Consider the following 19,990-nt stretch of genomic DNA (forward strand, 5'->3'; position numbering starts at 1 on the left):
TTTTAGGTGAAGGATTTATTGGCTACCACAGGGCAATACTTTACTATTTTTAAATCATATTTCCCCCAAAACAGATGCTTAAAGTGAGCTGTGGGGATACTGGACTGTTCATTTACAAATTTCCAAAGACTTCCCTGGCTTGTCAAGACACCTGGCAGTACAGGCTCTTGCCTCCCCCAGGCTTCTGGTCAACCACTGACATTTGGGCTGAGAGACACATCCCCACTGGGTTGCTGCCCCTCATCCTGACCATGTGGCCCAAGAACTGGTCTGGGAGTCACAGTGCCTGCCCCTTAGCACTCCCTCTGGGACTGGACCACTGGACCAGCAGGATGCCTGTCAGCCACAGTGTGCACAGGAGCCACACTCACGCAGAGGCTGGGACGAGGCCTTCCAACCTGTTTACAACAACGCTGCTCAGGAGAGGCTGAGGCCTGTTTCCCCAAAGGTCACAACTGACCCTGCCCCACATCTACAGCCAGGCTTCTTGAAGCTCTCTCGGCCTGCCTCCAAAATATCAGGAGCATGAGTGCTCTAAGAGCCTTGGCTTGCAAGCTCTGATCTTCCTGTCCAGATCGCCCCCTATGAGACTGTTCTTTCTCTTACTTCCCACTTGACTCAAGAGACAGCTGTGGCTTTGATGCATTGTTACAGCTCAGTGAAGCTAAGATATATTTTGAGCCAATAAAGATGATTTCATGCTCTCTGGTCCAAGGTGTCTCCTTGGGTGGAAAAACATTTCAAAAAGACATAAGGCCACTTGTGTCTCTTCCCCAGGCCACAACCTCTCAGTAATTCCAAAGGCAAAGCTCTTCACACAAGGCCATTATAGACTGAGGCGGCCTCGGAATCCAGGGCTGATGGCCCCTTGCCCCAGCTTGGCACTGGGCAAACCATCCACACACCAAAAGCCCTTTCTCTGACATGGCACTGGCGGCAGCTCAGGCAAGGCCTTTGTCACCAAGGAAACCAAACACCATTCAGGAGTCAACGCATGATTCTCCCAAGGACACAGAAGCCCAGATGCCGAGGTGGCAAATGCCACAGCGGCCTCGTGCTGGGAAACCACTGAACATTAGGCTCAAGCCAAATACAGCACAATTTTGTGAAAGTCTAAGAACATCAACGGCCCTCGAGAACTACTCAGATAATGAGAAAGTGATGATACTGTCTCCATGCTCTGCTGGCTCTCTCCATACAGCTGTGAGATCTGTAGCAAGGGAAGACAGGCTCTCAGGATGAGACACAGAATGTTCTGGAGTCACCAAAAGTTTAAATTGTGCCAACTCCACTGTCCCTGGATGTGTGACCCTGGGCAACCCTTTAGCCTGAGCTTCTCAGAGGCCACCACCTCACCCTCCTGAGTAGTGGGAAGGGTTAGAGACCCTAAGCCCAGCATAACTTCAGGTGGCTCTTCCCTTACTCACATGGACCCAGCAGTGGGAAGCCACCAGGAGAAGGGCTGGGGGAGTGCAAGCCTGCAAACACCAAAGGGCATGACAAACCCATTGGTCCCATTTGTCATCTACCCACAAGGAACAGAGACCCAGCTGAAGACACTGGTAAAGAGGAAAAGACCGTCAGGAATACAAATGCGGCCAGATATATAAAGCCCTCTCGAAAGGAGATATTTCCAGATTGCTCCTAATAGCTAAGTTGGTAGCAGCGGGCATTTTCCTGGCATGATCTTTCCATCCTATGAACCATGTTTCTGATTCTCTGGAGTTAATATTCGGTCCCGGTTTTGTTGGAAGAGTTCTAGCATTTTCCGCATGTCGTGGTCAGCCTCAATCACCTGGAAATTAAACACACGGGTCACAGGGCTGCACTTGACCTCAACATCATCCTCCCTTCACAGAGGGAAAGAGAGAAGGACGGAGGCAGGAGCGGCAGAGAAGTCCAAGGTCACAGGCAGATACAAAGGAGGGTTAGAGCAGAACAGCGCCAGGTTCTAGGTCAATTCACATTCTCAACTACATTTCCACTTAAGAATCCGGGCAGCCCGGGTGTCTCAGCAGTTTAGCGCCTGCCTTCAGCCCAAGGCGTGATCCTGGAGTCCCAGGATCGAGTCCCACATCGGGCTCCCTGCATGGAGCCTGCTTCTCCCTCTGCCTGTGTCTCTGTCTCTGTGTCTCTCATGAATAAATTAAGAAAAAAAAAAAAAGAATCCACTATGGCTGTCCCTGCAGCCAGCCCATAAATGACTTTTCCCCCTTTTCCCCTTAATCATCTTAATATTCCCCTAATGAGGGGGAAAGATAGATTTTACTTCTTTAAAAATCCAGTACAGTAATATCTCACTTTCCAGCAACCTCATGGCCTGGAAGCACCATGAGTAGAAGTATCTGAGCAATTCAAACAGATATCCCTCAGGCCACGCACAAAAGTTTGTGAGCATCCCTCTCTCAGATCCCACGCTGGACACACGCTCCCAAAATGTCTCAGTATCCATTTGCGCATCTGAAGAAGTTCAGCAGCAGCAAATTGGGAAAGGCAGGAGGGACGGGTGGAAATGACACACAGTTAGAGGTGGCGAGTATCAGCAGGAGAAAGAGGGCTGCTACACGAAGCCAACATGGGAACTCAAAGACATGAGTGGTCTGGGGCAAACAGTCCTACACACCTCAGCACTCCTAAGGGTGTCACTGTGTAACAGCCCAGACAGCAACTGGTGTTCCTTCAGATGCCCTGGGTCACCGGGAAGAGGGGCAATGAGGCTCCATGCCTGCTAGCCACTGAAGAAGGGATGGTTGCATCAGAAAGACCACCATCCCAAGTGGTTAAAACCAAAACCCACATCTGGAGGCTTCACCCATCTGGAATACTCCTTCACTGACAATGCTGGATAAGTGAGATGTTACTGTGGCCATCAGTGTAAGGACGTTGGAACAGGCCACCTTCTCTCAGGTCTGTCCAGCTGACTGTGAGTCTCATCCACAGTGAGGACTGGGAGAGAGAAAGGGCCCCTTCTACCCTCCCTGCTTCCTTATTCTAAATCCTCCAGCTCTGAAGGACCTTGCCCTTCCCCAGACTGCAGTGTGGCTGACATTCCCTGGGGCACTCCTCCTTCCAGAAAAGCCGCCAGCCCTGCCAGGGGGACTTACCAGAACAGGGGCTGCTACAGGGAAAAGATTCCCTTTGATGAGCCACTCCTCATAGAGGTGGTGAATGGCATCCAGGTACTCCTGCCAGGGAACACACACACAGACACACATAGGCACGCAGGCTGTCAAGAGCAGGGAGGGGAACAAACCTCTCCTCCAAGGATCTCAGGCAGGGGGGTGACTGTTAACGACCACGGAGCAGTGGCTGGGACGAAGGAGTCTGCAACCATCATCCTGGCTCAGGTGGATAGCATTAAAAGCAGCCACTCCCTCCATCAGGCAGCCTGGGCATCGTGACAGTGAGAGGCATCACTCCAGCCCCTACTCCATCCCTCTAGCACCACCCTGTACCACTGCTGCCTCATCCACACCCTCCCACCAGGCTTATCACACTTCCTGCCACTTCGCCATCAGCAGGGCCACCGGTTCCTTCATGGTAGGATCCCCAACCCTAGGCAGCCTCTGAACCCTCCCCTCTGTCCTTCCTTCGGGGGACTGCGGCCCTGACTGGCCTAGGGGACCCACTCCCACTGCTTCCACCCCACCAGACAACTTGTGACCTATGTGGGCCCCCTAGACCATGAAGATCAACTTCAGAAAGCACCACGATGGGGAACCCAGGGGGAAAGAGGCCCAGACACAACCTAAGCCATCAGAGCCTCTGCACCAGGCAGGACTGGATGGCGCACACTTTCTCATGCACAGGCCAAGGTGCTCAGGCCACACACAACCACCTCCCCAAGCAGTAATTTATAGCCAGCCCGGAAGCCCTCAGGAAAGCCTCATGGCCACCTTCTCATCCACCACTGAGTTCTCCCTTGGCAACGACAGATTTGTCCTGTAGGCCTTGTCAGAAATGTTAAGATAATGGCTTGGCTAATAACAGCTTGTAGGGACTCCGGACTTGTCATTTCTTCGGGACATCTGGGTCACTGCATAGAATGGCTGTGTCCTACCACAGCCCGGCCCAGCGCCGCTCTACTGTGCCCTTCCTCCAATCACTCCTACCTCCGGATTTCAAAGGAGCTACCTGGAGGGAGGCCTACACCTTCACAGCTGGTAGCAACCTTGCTGGTGCCTGGGGAAGACAAGGCTGGGTGGGCCTCAGGGTCAAGTCCTGCAGACTCAACAGGTCTTCAAGGGCCCCCAGTCCAGCCCATCCTGAGCTCAGACCCCCAAGACATCCCTGTAAATGCCTGCCCAGCTGCTGTCTGTGTACTCCCAGTGGCATTCACATGGGGCATTCAGTTCTGTACTGAAGAACTCCTAGGTGCCAAGCTCTGGGAAACATGCTGGGGATGCAGAAGCAATAAGATCTAATCTTAAAAAGCTCACAGTTTGGGCAGCCTGGGTGGCTCAGCGGTTTAGCGCCACCTTCGGCCCAGGGTGTGATCCTGGAGTTCCGGGATCGAGTCCCATGTCGGGCTCCCTGCATGGAGCCTGCTTCTCCCTCTGCCTGTGTCTCTGCCTCTCTCTCTCTCTCTCTGTGTGTCTCTCATGAATGAATTAAAAAAAAAAAAAAAAGCTCAGTTTGATGAGGGATGGGGAACAAATGTCTAAACAGTTCTGGTATGCTTGTCCTTAGGGCTGTGATCACCGTGAGCCCAGTGGTTAAGGGAGCACAATGGAGGGAAGGTCAGGGAAGGCTTCCTGGAAAAGGTGACATCTGAGCTGAAGGCAAAAGAAATCACTACACAAAGGCACATTTGTGCAACTGCATAGTGAGTGTGAGTGTGAGCATAACCACGACTGGTCTCTGTGGCCAGAACATGAAAGGCAGGGAATGGAGGGAGATAACGTCCATGAGGCAGGATCCGGGATGGCACGCTACCGGCGGGGACTTGACCCCAGACTGCAGCAAGACACCCAAGGGTCTGTGGCTGGGAAATTGCATGAGTGGCGTTCTGTACTGGAAGCTGCACCCAAGCAGCAAAGTGGAGGCCAGGTTTTGGAGGGACCATGGAGGGGTGAAGGAACAGGACAAGAAGAGCAGCCCAATAGTTACAAGAGTCCTGACCAGAGTCCCTGTGGCCCTGAGCCAGAACCCAGAAGGGCGAGGCACCGGGCAAGCGCCGAAGAGGACCGCCTCGAGCCCAGTACTGCACTCAGCACGGGGGATGTGGCTGCCAGTGGGAGGGAACATTCTAGCTCTAGCGAGGCTCCAGAGCAGGACGCACAAGCAAGCAATCTTCAGGTGGTGGACAGGACAAGCCCTGGGGACACCTGGGTGGGGAGAGGGAGCAGGGATGCGTCTGTGCGTCTGGGACCCCAGGAACTGAGGCAGGTCTGGACTTCATGCAGGGTCTCCACCCACAGAGGAAATCAGAGTTTATGCTCAGTTCCTGTTTCTCTCTCGGCAACCAGCACAATGATCTCACGGAGGGAGGGGCCGGGCTGGGGTGGAGGTGGTTTCCCGGTCATTCTGCGGGCTCACGGGCACACTCACCAGGGGAATGACCGTCTCCTCTTCCCTGCATCTCATCTGTAACCTCCGGTAACAGGTCTCAGGAGCGGTCCGGAGATAAACTGCAATTTAAAAAAATAATATGTGGTTCTAATTACCCTGTTTGTGGCTTGGAAGTGGAGGCCGGGGAGAGGGGGAAGGTAGGCATGTGGGCCAGGCGTGCAGAGAACCATCTGCCAGAAGCTCTGAGCAGGAGACGCAGACCACAGCCAGCTCCCAGCCCGACCGCTGACCGGCTGTGGGGCCTCCAGTCATCTTGACCCTCAGCCCAACTTCCGTTTTTCTTTCCATGTCACCAGCCGCCCAGGATTGCTGAGAGGCTGAAGAGGCTCTGTATGTGCACAAAGCTTAGCACGGGTTCTGGCCCGTGGGTCTCAGTAAAGGTCCCGGCTATGTCCCTCCTCCCCTCCTTGCACACTAAAAAAACCCCATCAAATCACAACAGACCCGGGAGGCACAAAGGACAGGGTGCTCCACCAGGAGGGACCAGAAGCACCCGATCCTGTCTGCCCTTGGGGAGAAGATGAAAGAATCACCAGCGGTAAGGGCCCTGCCCGCACCCCTGCTGGCTGGCAGCCCCCCAAGCACCTCCTCCCAGCCCTGGGAGGGACGTCCGAGGGGTCCCTCACCTATCAAATCAACGGACACGTCGATGTTCTTCAGGATCCAATCAAACCATTCTGCCAGAACCACATAGTCCACTTCAGGCATCTTCCCACTATAACGAGAATTGTTGGGGTTTTATTCATCAAAAGGATCTGTGGGTCCTTCTGCGTAAAGGGCGTGGCACAGGGTACGTGGCACAGCCTCATCCATATGATATTGGACCCAGAACACCTCTGACCCTCTGCCGCCGGGGGACGTTTACGGTCTAACGCAGCAAGTGTCACAGACCTGCCGATGGGAGAGCACTTACGGGATTTGACCTCCAAGCAGAGAAAGGGGCTCTGAAGCCTGTCCCCAGGGAACAGGGACAGTGCTCAGGTTGGCAGGTGGAGCAGCAAACCGGTTTCACCTCTAGAAATTTATTTTGTGGAAATAATCACAGATGCCTGCTGTGGCACTGCCTAAAATAATGAAAAATGAAATCCTGGCACACTGATACAGCAGCAAACCATGCCTAACTGAATGGTGGTGGTGTAAAATGATACTTAATGACACGGAAAACACAAGTGAATGTTCAATGAGAACAGCAGGACATAAAATTGTGTGTAGTCTGACCCAACTGTATTTTCATGAGAATTCGTTCACACATTTTTAAAAAAGACTGGAGGGAGGGCAGCCCAGGTGGCTCAGCGGTGATCCTGGAGACCCGGGATCGAGTCCCCCGTCAGACTCCCTGCATGGAGCCTGCTTCTCCCTCTCCCTGTGTCTCTGCCTCTCTCTCTCTGTGTCTCTCTAATGAATAAATAAAATCTTAAAAAAAAAAAAAAGACTGGAAAGAAAAACAAAATGAATACGGTGCTTTTCTCTGAGCTGTGGGACTATAGGGGATTTTAGTGTTTTCTTTCTACCCTCCTGTATTTTCCAAAATCGGTAACATATTAGTTCTCAAATCAAGGGTTGGGAGGTGGGGAAACAATTGCATATTTAAAATGTTAACTGAAAAAGAAGGAAGGAAGGAACGAACGAACGAATGAACGAACCAAGATAAGAGACTAAGAATGCAAGAGGCCTGGCATTTCTCCCCAGCGACCCCCCCACCCCCCGGCTCCTGTACCTTTCTCCTGCCCCAAAAGGAAACCAGTGGCAAAGAGCCAGAGGATGGGCAACCTGAGAACAGAAATCTGTCAAAGGCTGGGTGATCCTCAGAGGCCCAGGAGAAGTCTTCCTTTTAACACCTCACCCACCTTGGATCCATCTTGGATCCACTCAGAGTGGATCCACAGAATCTGGCAGGACCTGCTACGGGACAGATGCTGTGCTTGGGCCCAGAGTACACAGGGGGCTTCTGGTTGCCTATCAATGGCTGGGGTGGGAGAAGAGCCCACTGGAAGGATGGTCTGGAGTTGGACTTCCACCTAGCAGGGAGGAGGGGTGCAGGGATGGGCATGGAGGGAGGCAAGAAGCTCAGACAGCTGGAGGGGAGCATCTCTGGGTGACTGACGCCACAAGCAGCCCTGCCTGGGGTCCAAATGACAGGGCATGGCACAGACTGAAGAGGAACACCCAGCCCTGGTCCCTGAGATGGTCATGGTGCCCTCAAGAGAGACCAGCTGTGCTCAGGCTGAGCAGTAAGAAAATAAACAACAACAACAACAAAAAAAAATTAAAGGAAAGTACAGTGCCTGATAAAGAACAGCAGGGGCAGAGGGGCAGCTGCTGGCGCCCTTGAGGTCTTCAGGCATCGGACCTCGGCCAGGAGACCAGAGCAGACTAACATGTGAGGGTTCCCCAAAAGAGTAGAGGAGGGCAGTGGAGGGGACAACTCCCACAACATCCTAGAGGGGACCCAAGCCAATGAAATCCAAGAACTGAAGGTAACGAACGACTTCACGACCAAAGACTGGTACGGCGGGGGGACAGGTGGCTGCCCTGCCCCTAGTTCTTTCCTCTTACCTCCTTAAGAGTAGCCCATTATTTATTCAGGGTCTATCCACAGGCCTGCGTGTTCCAGGGAAACCTAACCCCACTCTAAGCTTCAGGGAAGGCCCAGCTGGTCTAAGAGAAATACTCTCGCCTCACCAAGCTAAGCCGATCAGGACAAGGCATCCCCTGGCCATAGGGCCCAGCCTGGACCAGTGAGACCCGAGGGAGGTTTGCAGGGGTTGATGGAAGCCACGCTTACTCCCACTCAGAGGAAGCCCCTGGCAAGACACCTACCCTCTGGCCGGCAGATGAGAGGCCTGATCCTGCCACAGCCATTTTGTCACCATGAGGGAGGGAGTTGTATTGAGGACACAAGACAGAGTAGGAAAACAGGGCCAGAGCCACTGAATGAAAGCGACCCTGAAGCCTGTCATTAAGACAGCCAGTAACGGGCACCCGTGTGGCTCAGTTGGGTAAGCGTCTGCCTTCAGCTCAGGTCATGATCCCGGGGTGCTGGGATCGAGCCCCACCTCGGGCTCCCTGCTCAGCGGGAGCCTGCCTCTCCCTCTCCCCCTGTCCCTGCTTGTGCTCTGCCAAATAAATATATAATATCTTAAAAAAAAAAAAAAGACAGCCAGTAACAACCTCGTTGTTGAGTTGGGTTTTGGTTAGTCGTAGCTGAGAGAAGCTGATTTTAGGAAACCAAACCACTCTCTTTACAGGTTTCCCTTCGCTTTTCTTCTGGAGAACAAAACTGACTCTGAAGGAATGAGGATTTCCCAAATGGAAGCTGCTAGTCAGCCCCTCCCCTTCTCCACTAAAACACACGCTGGGTGGCCTGGAGGCCCCCAAACAGAGGAGCGACTCGGGGTGGCGGGCCGGTGGGCAGCGCGCAGGGGAGGGCCGTCCGCGGCGGGGGTCTCACGAGTCCCTGATGCGGGACAGGCAGTCTCAGACTGTACCCTGGAGGACTTCACCTGTGTCTGCAAGGGTCAAGGCACATCCTGCCAGATCCCATTGCTGGGAGAGTCCCCAAAGCTGCCATTGCCAAACTGAGTCACAGCACAGAACACGGGGAGCACAATGTCAACTAAGAACCCAAATGAGGGGCACCCGGGTGGCTCAGCGGTGGAGCGTCTGCCTTCGGCTCCAGGCGTGAGCTCTGGGCAGCATCTGCTTCTCCCTCTGCCGCTTCCCCTGTTTGTGCTCTCTCTCTCTGTCAAATAAATATATAAAATCTTAAAAAAAAAAAAAAAAAAAAAAAAAAAAAGGAAAAGAGAAGGAAAAAGGAAACTGAGGCCCAGAGCAGTGAAGCCCAACTCAGCCTGAGCAGGAACTGAAACCTGGGGCTCCACGGCCCCCAAACCCGTATGACCATGACATCACTTGCCCTCCCTGGTCCGTCTGCAGAAGGGGCTGCTCTGGACACTGCAGCGCCTCTTTGGGCTCAGCTGGAGGAAAGTCACAGTTCTCAGGGTCATGACGTAGGCCTGAGTGTCTGGTCTAGGCCAGAGCAGGGGAGGTCAAGCCCCCAGGCCAGCCAGGGAGATGGGAGGACCTGCCTACTGTTCCAAACGCAGGGTCTTGATCAACGTCCACCTGCCCTATTGAGTCAGCGGTCTTTTCCAGCTGGGCCCCACTCAATCCCCCTACTTCTGCTCTTAGGAAAAGGTGACCAGCAATCCTGTAAAGCCTTTCCATTCAATTATTCAGCTCAGGGGCTTGGGCCACACAATTGCCTGTGTGGCCGCTGGTTTAGCCCTGCGAGGCCTTCTTGCCACCTTCAGCTTTTCATTTCAGGGCAGTGCCCACGCCTCACAAGTGCCAGTCACTGAGGAGGCAATGTAACTGGAATCTTCCTCTTTAGCAATTACCACGCTGTTCTCACACCCCTGTCCAGTGTAATTGCACTTATATTGTGCCCACCCCACACCTGCTGCTATGGGGGGCCCAGAAGAGCCAGGTCTCTCCCTGGGAAAACTCCCCACTTGTTCGAGGCCCAAACGGCAAGGACACCTTCGAGAACTTTTGCTTTAGGGGGCTGCAGAATGCCAGTATGTGGCCTGCTGTACCTCCCACCTCTCCCTCCCCAGATTCCAAGCCAAGACTGGAATGTTTCTCAACGGCTTTTGAGAAAGAGAAGAGGACCAACCCCAACACTGAGGGTCAGCAGCAACTTGCCCCCGCCCTGTGAAAGGGCTGTGTCCAACACGGTGGGAAGCCTTCTCCTTGAGCATCTGAGGGTGGGGGGAGACGTGAGCTCAGGCAGGAGCCGACACTCCACACGTGCTATCCTAGGGTCCCCAGCGCCCAGCTCAACTCCCCCTGGGAAACAGAACATCCTATTTTAGGCGTGTGCCAAGGATCCAGATAAACTCCATTCTAGCACACATTTGGTTTAGGTTCAAAATGACAGTCATCTGCATTTGGGGGGAGCAGAAACCTCTTAAAACACCTACTTTCTCAGTAACACTTCACGGTTGCTGACCCACTGCGCCGAGGAAAGCTGGCGTTGTAAGGAGAGTGACCTCGAGGAGAGCCCACACTCCATACTACCTTGCACTTGTTGCTTCGTCAGCTCTGGCTAAAAACACACTACTGTGCCTCCACGCAGAGAACCCCTGGCCTATGACTGCACCTCTCCTGGCCTAGGAGTAAATCAGGGGACCCTTAAAACAAAGAAAACACAACAAAAACCCCCCAACAACTAAAACCTGAAGCAACAAATGCAAAATGAAGAAATAATGGGCAGTGCAGGCAATAGGAAATCACGCATTACAGAACTTGCACCAGGTGGGCCAGCTGCCCCCAGGAAAGCCCGCAGGACTGGGCTCTTACTCTTCTTGACCCCAAGGAAGCCACAGGAACAAAACTCTCAGGGAAAAGGGCCTGGCATTTGGGCACAGAGTTCCTTGCCTCTGGCTGCTGGCTTCTCCTGAGGTCCTACTCCTCCAGGTGTGCTCCCCAACCAACAGGATGGCTGCCACTCACAGCTCTTGTTAGAAATGTAGGTTCTCAGGCCCCACCCTGGCCTCAGCAAAGCAGCATGTGCGTGTTACCAAGAGACACAGTGATCTGTGGGAGAAGCCCACCATAAGGACAAGTGGAAAGAGACAGAGGCCTGGCTCCTCTAAGTCGGCACCTTGGGGGCTCCAAACAGCCTGAAGCCTCTGGCCCTAAGGAGAGAAACCCAGAGGCCTCTCACCACCCCCTCATTCCTGCCGCCCCACACAGCAGAGCACGGGGCAGCTCCCCCTGCTCACCTGCCTGCCGGGCCAGGAAGGGGCACTGGCCCCGGATCCCATCTCCGTCCCTGCTTTGCCAAAAGGTTCAACGGTGCCTACACTTCAGGGCTGCCTCAAGGGCTCACAGAGGAGTGTGAAGAACCAGACAATAAATGTGGCACCTGGCCTGCCCCTCAACCACTTGAGCAAACGCCTTTGTTTCCAGGGAATACAGATAACCGGGTCCAGGTCACAGGGGAAGCACCTGCGCCCCCCTGAGTTCTAGGCACCTTCTGAACCTGGGGACTCTGAGACACTCGGCCAAGGAGGGGGTACTTCCCACGCCACACGCTGAGCAGGCTGTTTGCTAGAGACGCAAACACAAGAACACATTATAGAGCAGACTGCAAAGTCCACATACATTTCTAAGACAAGAGAGGAGACCTCAAAGCAGCTTCCGGTTTGTTAGCCAGCTTCTTCGGGCTCTAGGGGCTCGGAGGGCAGGGGAGAGGCAGCCACCTGCAGGAGAGTTCCTTGGCCTCTGGAGGACGACACTGAACGGACTGAGGAGCACAGCCTCCCCCATCTCCCTGAAACTGAGGCAGCAGACGGCCGCCCCCCAGGCTGCCGCAGTGTTCCCAGCAGCCTCTGCAGTGCCCAAGCACCCATCAACCAGCAGCCTCTGGGCTGCACCAAGTGATACCAGAGACCAATCTTCAGGCTCCGACAAGGTCTGCAGGGGAATCCATGCTCTCCCGAGGCTGCAGGAACTTGAGCCAATTAGATCCGGAGAACAGAAACTTCCCAGGACACGATAAACCTCTCCTGTGGTTCACTGCCCCACACAAATCCTAACCACAGATACCAAGCTAAGGCATAAATATGAAGTTAACAAGGCAGGAGAAGAGCTCGAAAAAGTTAAAAGCTATAGTCTTTTTCCTACACTCCCCACAAGATAGCCCAGGGCAAGGGACCTACGACCTCAACCATAGCCACGGATATCAGGACACGAGAACCACCCATCAGAAACGCTGCAATGAGGGGATCCCTGGGTGGCTCCGCGGTTTAGCACCTGCCTTTGGCCCAGGGCGTGATCCTGGGGTCCTGGGATCAGGTCCCGCGTCGGGCTCCCTGCATGAAGCCTGCTTCTCCCTCTGCCTGTGTCTCTGCCTCTCTCTCTCTCTCTCTCTCTCTCTCTGTCTCTGTCTCTCATGAATAAATAAATAAAATCTTTTTTAAAAAATGCTGCAATGAAAGACTACAGGCGTGAGTACCCAAAGCCCATGGACATCAGTTAAAACTGCCTCCTGAGAAAACAGAGACAAATGGCTCCTGGGGAAATCTGCCAGGTGTTGGGCAGCCTGCAGGTAAGGGATAGGGGGTTAGCTGGTGAATTTTGTGAAGAGCAGGGTAGACAGGACTTGCATAAGGGGCACAAAACCTAAACTAGGCAACTGCTGCATAAGATCTCCAGGGATAGACGACAGGAATTAGAGAAGGGGAGGGCTTAGGGAGGTTTAGGAACTTGGCCATGCTCACAAAGACAGCAAATTCCAAAGCCAGGATGGGGCCCAGGTTCTCCGAACTCCACACCTCACTTTCCCCGCTGGGCCTCTGGTCATTATATTCCCAGTTACCCTCTTCAAAGAAAGCCAGTGGTGGCCACACAGAAGTGGCCAAGCTGATGGCAATTATAAGACAGAGAGTCTCGCTAGGTGAAGGGCACAGAAGTCCCACCCCGCTGCCCAGGGTCCACTCGTCGGCCTACTCGTCTGCTTTCATCAGAGCAATAAGCAAACACTGGTGGGGCTCCTTTGTTCCTTCTCGTCTCTCCTCTGCCTGTCTTCCCTCTGGCAGAGACAATGATGAGCAGGGAGCAAAGGAGAGCGAAGTGCTGGGTAAACCTGTGGTGGACACCTTGGCCCCACAGGTGAATCTCAGGCAGCTGGGGGAAGATGGGGCTCTAGCATCAGGACCACTCCTGCTGGAAGCTGGGAGGACAAAGCTACAGTCAGAACCTGCCCTGGCTAATGTCCTGACCCCATGGCATTAGTCTAATGCTCCGAATGGATGGGAGCAGAGGCTCTCGTTTTGGGGCCACACAGGCTAATAGGCATGATCCACGGCAGCTCAGGACCAATGGGAGAAGCCTTTATAGGGGCCCCCTCAGAGGAAAGGGTGTGAAACAGCTGGGGCCAGAGCCTGGGGAACAGGTCTGGCTGGAGACCCAAGAGCGGTCACACATCCCATCGCCCACCCAGCAACAGCTAACCATATGGCCCAGGTGCGGCCCCATGCTGGGTTCATGCTAGGCAAGTACAGCTGACATGCCCCCTGTCCTTGAAGAGCTTATGGTTCAGCTGGGGGTGTGGGGGGAGACACAACAGACAATTGAACAAATAAACATAAACCAAGTTGAACCACATGTAACTGCCATTCTTGTAGGTCAAAACTGGTCAAACGTTAATAATTTCATATGGTTCAACCTACTCAAAAGTTGTCTTATATACTATAAAGAAAAACAACAGAAAGAAGTAATTAAAAATGAGAAAGAGGGGCACCTAGGTGGTTCAGCCGGCTAGGCATCTGCCTGTGGCTCAGGTTGTGGTCCCAGGGTCCTGGGATTGAGCCCCACACTGGGCTCCTACTCGGCCGAGAAGTCGGCCTCTCCCTCTCCAACTGCCTCTCTTCTTCTTTTTTTTTTTTTTAATTTTATTTATTTATTCATGAGAGACACAGAGAGAGAGGCAGAGACACAGGCAGAGGGAGATGCAGGTTCCATGCAGGGAGCCTGACATGGGACTCGATCCCGGGTCTCTAGGATCACACCCTGGGCCAAAGGCAGGCACTAAACCGCTGACCCACCCGGGCTGCCCTCTGCCTCTCTTCCTGCTCATGCTCTCTCACTCGTTCTCTTTCAAATAAATAAATTAAATATATTTTTTTTTTAAATGGGAAAGAGGTCCAACCCATCTAACCAGGGTGGCTGGGGAGGGCTGGAAGAGGCAACACTCAGGACAGATGAGAAGGAGCAGGGAGCCAGCATGTAGAGAGTGGAAGACGGATGTCAGGACAAACCTGACATCAGGACCCATCTGTGAGGGAGCGATAGCAGCACCCGAAGCTCAGGGCAGGAAGAAGCAGTAACGCAGAGGTTGGCAAGGAGAGGGCGACCAGGCACACAGCTACCAAGGAGAGAGGGGTGTGGAAGGAGTCGAAGCTTCAAATAGCATCCTGTAGCCCATCTCCCCAAGACCCCTAAAATCAGCAGTCAACTGAGCACAGAAATCAGGAGGGTCCCAAGCTTCTGACACCTCAGCACTGTGGGCCACCAGAAGTCCCCTAACTATGTCTGTATGAGAGTCCACTCCCATGAAGGCAGAAGACAGTTTGGAGTGAAATTATAACAAACGCTGTGCATAACATCCTAGACTGAATGCTCTGTTGCTCTAGGTCTTCACCCAGCCCCACATCCCACTTTCCCATGTCACCCACATGGGCCCTCCCAACCTGTCAGACTGGGGTCGGCTAGCGTGACCTGCTTTGGCCAGTGGGATGTTAGCATATGTGAAGCTGAAGCCTGAAAAGCACTCATGCATTTCTGCTGGTGCCTTTTGCTCTCCATCGTCACCATGAGAAGTGTCCAGGCTAGCTTGCTGGTCCCATAAGGAAGATGAGCAGCAAGGAGAGAGGAGTCACCCCGGTCACCCTTGCCAGAGCCATCCTTGACCAGACAACCCCCAGACGTATCACTGGGCCCAGCTGCCAAGGTCAGCAGAGTCATCTGGCCAAACGCCCTAGATGCCTGAGCAATCAATGCAGAAAGTTGTCTGCCACCGAGGTCCAGGGGCTGGCTGTTACAGAGCATTACTGTGGCAGGAGCTAACAGATACAACCCAGTAGGTACTCAATATCTGTCACATGAATCCATACGTTCCAGTTTAATTTCTACAAAATTAATGATTTTATAAATAATCAATGGTGTGAACTACGGTACCTTCTATATAGGTTTTCTACAAAAATATATCTTGCGCTGTGAATCGACCGCTCCATCAACCGTACAGGTGATGTCTAAAAGAAAACAAAGTGATTCACCGACTCAGGTCAGGAAGGCTTGAAGAATGCGTGTTGCTCCCCCTGCCTCTGGTCTCTGCCAAATACAAGATTAGAGAAGCTGTGGGAGTGAGGCAGACACCAAAGCAGAAGTGCGGGTCTGACACGGGCCTCGCCTGCACTGTGCCCTCAGTCCAGGACCCTCCCCACACCCTGAAGTTCAGGGGCCAGTGCGACAATGCAGGGACTGATGGGTTCAGCAACCGCAGCCTTTCACAGGAGAGGTGAGGCTCAACTGGCTTGTCGACTTGGGGAAGTGCTGGAAAAACTGCCAAGGGCTGTCCAGCAGAGTGTAGTCAGGTGAAAAGTGTGGTGATTATGGAGCCACACAGTGTGCATCTGCTTAAGCAGACGGATCTATATGTCGGAGGTAGGGCCCCAAGAGGGCTGGGATGTGGGTGACATTCCGGGGGACTCTGCAAATCAGCGACCGAGGGCCCGCAAAGATGTGAGACCTTGGTGCCTCCTCACAGGGCTGGCTGAGGATCACTGCAGCCCTCTGGAAACTGGGAAGGACTGTGCCCAACTTGGCAAACCCTGCTCTCACTCAGCCTGGCCCACAGCACCCACGGGACCTGGACCAGCAAATCACATGCACGTTCAAAGCAATAACCCAGGAATTTCCTGGCTCGCTCTCTCCTTGTGTTTATCTGTCTGTCATCTTCCTTTCCATTTTTTCCATCGTCTCCTTATCTATGACTCTCTACTGCCCATCTGCTAGCTCCCCGCTCAGCCATCTCTCCTTCCACTCCTCTTTCCTTGTCTGTCCATCTCTTTCTCTCCATCCTTCATGTTAGATTTCCTTAAATAGATAAAAACATATACGTCCTCTTATATTCAGACCTTAGATACAATTTAGATTTGCAACTGAGTGCCTGCTCAGGGGAAGCAGGGTGGGCAAAGGCGAAAAGTGCCAACCTCAGAGGCTCTGATCTGTATCATGGAGACAGATATTTGGGGAGAAAGAAATTCATATGGATCTGCTCCTATCTTTCCATTTTTAAAAGATGCAGATTTAGGGGCACCTGGATGGCTCAGTTGGTTAAGCATCTGCCTCGGCTCAGGTCATGATCCCAGGGTCCTGGGGTCTCCCTCTCCCTCTGCCTGCCACTCCCCCTGCTTATGCTCTGTCAAATAAACAAATAAAATCTTAAAAAAAAAAAAAAAGATGCAGATTTGTAGAACGATAGCTACAGTCACAACCCCCCAGCCCTGGATCAAACCATCCAGCAGAGTGGGCGTGGCAACATCACTGGCCGTAGGGATCTCCCGTCTCCTTCATGGAGAGTACCCAAAGCTGGCCTTTCAGGCTGGGCTTCCAATGCTGAACCAGAGGAGCCAATGCAGCTCTCCTCAGCCAGTCTCTCTGCTAAGAGACTCTGCTCCCATTCCCAGGCCTGTTGATGGAAGGGGTCGAGGCAACAGGTCTGTGCCCTGCGATCTGCCCCAACACCTGACTGGCACAGGGCTAGGCACAGGACCCAAGCTGAGCCAATCAAATTCTTTCACCCAATAATATGAACCAAGAGCCAGACCTCATGAAGGTTAGATCAGTGGTTCTCAACATGCAAACAAACAAAAGCATGCATTAAAATCACCTGGAGAGCTTGATAAACACAGATTGCTGGGCCTCATCTCCAGAATTTCTGGTGCACCATGTCCGGGATGGGGCCCGAAAATGTACATTTCTAACAAGTTTCTGGGTGCTCCTGCTGCTCCAGATCCAGGCACACTTGGAGAAGAACTGAGGTAAATAACGTTGAGCCCAGGAGTGGTCAGGTTGTGAAGACTCGAGCTCACAGTGGCACACCTAGCTTAGGTTGCTGGGTGGAGGCGCTGGAGGCCGGACCTCGGAGAGTGCAGGAACAGGAGCCCTTGGCCCAGGACACACAGGAGGCTGAGCAGCGCTCCAGGTCTCTCGCAGCTTCCTCGTGAGGTCTCCTTTCCTGGCTACCATATACCCCCCACATGAAGAACGCTTTCAGAAGGCTGAAGCCAAGCATCTGAAATGTACCTGAGGACGAGTATGGTGGTCCAGCATGGTGAGCTGCACGTATGTCTGCAGTGTGAGGCCCCAGCGACAGGCATCGCGGTACATCAGACCCTGCACAGGGGAAAATGCAGCATGTTACCTCAAAGAGCTCTAGCTGTAGGACTCTGGTCTCTTCAGTCACGGCCATCTCTTGACACCCCAATGGGGTTGCAGTGAGGCGAGGGATGAACCCAACGTGGTCACAGGGCTCTCAGGACAGTGGACAGGCACCAGGGCAATGACAGGACAACTAAGTAATGGCCATGAGAGGAGCCTCTATGAAGTCCTCAGGGAACACTCCATCAGTCAGGGTTTACAGGGCCCCCTGAAGTCACTTCTCCAGCCAGCAGTCAAAGTGAGCCTATTAAACCTCAGTCAGCTCTTGTCACTCCTCTACTCAGAACCTTCCAAGGACTTCCTGCTAAATTCAGAACAAAATCCAAAGCCCTTACTAAGGCTCACAGGGCCCTAGGAAATCACTGCCACTTTCTCTTGTACCTCCCTCCCTCTGACTCAATGTGCTTCCAATCACGTGAGCCTCCTGAGTGTTCCCCCAAACACCCAAGCATGACCCCACCTCAGGGCCTTTGCATTTGCTGTGCCTTCTAACCACTCTTGCTCCAGATACCTGCACTGCTCCCTCCATCCCGATGTTTTAAGTCTGCGCTCCAATGTCACCTTAGCAGAGATGCCTTCTCCAACTACCCTATCCAAAATAGCAGCCCCGTGCCCATCATTCTCTCTTGCCTGTACATAAAAAACAGTCCATGTTCCATATTCCACTTGCTAATAATCTTAAATTCTGCCCTTTTCAGCATGTTTGCTTTTTCTTTTATTCCCCTCTCAGTGCTAATGAATTGAATTCTAGTGCTCTGCCTAGAAAACTGTGGATTCCTACCTGCAGGTGAAAGAAAATCTGAGACAGTTAGGAGAAACCCTCCTTCTTGTCTGAAGTCTGCACGTGTGCATGCACGCGCGCGCACACACACACACACACATACACTTTCCTGCATCAGCAAGCTGATTCGGATAAAGTGATGAATTAAGACTTCCCAAAACTATCAAACTTGCCCTTCTGTCCAGAGTGAAAATGTGTGTCAAGATATCTAATTCTTTAATATTCTGTGTTATAAAACTGTCATTGGAAATGCTCTTTGTGAGACACCGGGTGGCTCAGCAGTTGAGCACCTGCCTTCGGCTCAGGGTGTGATCCAGGAGTCCCGGCATTGAGTCCCACATCAGGCTCCCTGCATAGAGCCTACTTCTCCCTCTGCCTGTGTCTCTCTCTCTCTCTCTCTGTCTCTCATGAATAAATAAATAAAATCTTAAAAAAAAAAAAAAGGAAAAGCTCTTTGTATCATGGAGCCTCAGACTCCTGAGACTGGGCCTGTGTCCTGTGAAATGTCAACTCTGAGCCCTAAGGTCTATGACCTAATTGTCTGACCTAATAATCCAGTCCTGGTTCCCAGAGAATATGAGTGTTTGTTATGTCCAAAGAGAATGACTGACATTCCATCGTCTCCCACATGCATGGAGGGGCAACTCTTTTTATGTCTCTGAGATTCTTTATTCAAAGACTCAAAGAGTCTTTGCCATATTTAAATAATATCCTTTTGCCTGCATTAGATGTTTTCGTAGCTCCTATCACCACCCACCAAGTCACACAGCAAACTGTCTTCTGCCTTCTTGCACCAGAATATTAGGCCAAGAGAACAGGAGCTTGGAGGTGCTCACTGGCCCTAGTGCCTAGGACAGTGTCAGGCACATGGGAGGCATGCAGTAAATATAGGTAGAATGAATGAATGAATGAATGAATGAACGAACGAATGAATGAACGCCCACTAAGTGCTTCACAGAATGCTATGTTCTAGCAAACTACAGTTACCAAGTTAGACACAGTCCCTGCCTCTAGTGGAACTCAGAGTCTAAAGAGCCACACAAGGAGATGTCATTGGTGTTGCTGGAAACGAGGAGATGATAGCACAAGCTCCTTGGTCCGTGGGTCAGACCGTGATCTGTCATTTGCCAATGGTATCTCCTCAGGCAACTTATTTTAGCCACAGTTCCCTCACCTGAAAACTAAAACTAATCATCCCTCCATCACAGGCAGGAGCCCAGAAGCAACATCCGTTTCTTCAGCTCCCTCTTAGCGGACTTAAACCCCACCCCTCTCTTTCAAGCAGCCAGAGCAGAGCATTCTCCCTGGGGCAGGAAGGGTAAGGGGTGCAAGCAGAGCATAGCTTGCTTGGTCCACCCAGACCAGGCTGGTCCACCTGGCTCCAGCGTGAGGCAGATTCAGCCCAGGACATTGCCAAGTGCTAACCCAAATCAGAGGTTTGCCAAGGAAGCTGGTTACTCAGAGATGGGTCCTAGGGCCGGGCCTGAGGAGACCTCAGTTCCAACAGGTTCTTCTAGAAGAAGGCAGGGGTGGAATGAGCAGCAGGAAACGGACACCGCTGGTAGCCAAGGCTGACCACTGGGATAGGTCTGGGACAGTGGACCCCGTGATGTGCAAACACCCAGC

At 52.7% G+C, this 19,990-nt stretch overlaps 1 protein-coding gene across 3 annotated transcripts in view; it reads right to left on the reverse strand.

Annotated features, from left to right (window-relative positions):
• Nucleotides 1-19,990, reverse strand: part of TK2 (thymidine kinase 2) — a 28,644-nt gene continuing 8,654 nt past the window's right edge. The window contains exons 5-11 of one of the 3 annotated variants that reach the window (XR_012025564.1): nt 17,449-17,538; nt 15,319-15,392; nt 6,198-6,286; nt 5,551-5,630; nt 3,105-3,185; nt 2,624-2,688; nt 1-1,795 (exon numbers count right to left, since the gene is read on the reverse strand). Coding sequence is in view for 1 of the 3 variants with exons in the window: in XM_072814147.1 (XP_072670248.1) it covers nt 1,697-1,795; nt 3,105-3,185; nt 5,551-5,630; nt 6,198-6,286; nt 15,319-15,392; nt 17,449-17,538 (513 nt within the window). In the remaining 2 variants the exon portion in view is untranslated. Of the gene's footprint in view, nt 1,796-2,623; nt 2,736-3,104; nt 3,186-5,550; nt 5,631-6,197; nt 6,287-15,318; nt 15,393-17,448; nt 17,539-19,990 lie in introns of all 3 variants that reach the window. The other 2 variants (XR_012025562.1, XM_072814147.1) reach the window with 2 other exon arrangements.

This window comes from Canis lupus, chromosome 3 (genome assembly GCF_048164855.1).
Source record: "Canis lupus baileyi chromosome 3, mCanLup2.hap1, whole genome shotgun sequence".
NCBI lineage: Eukaryota > Metazoa > Chordata > Mammalia > Carnivora > Canidae > Canis > Canis lupus.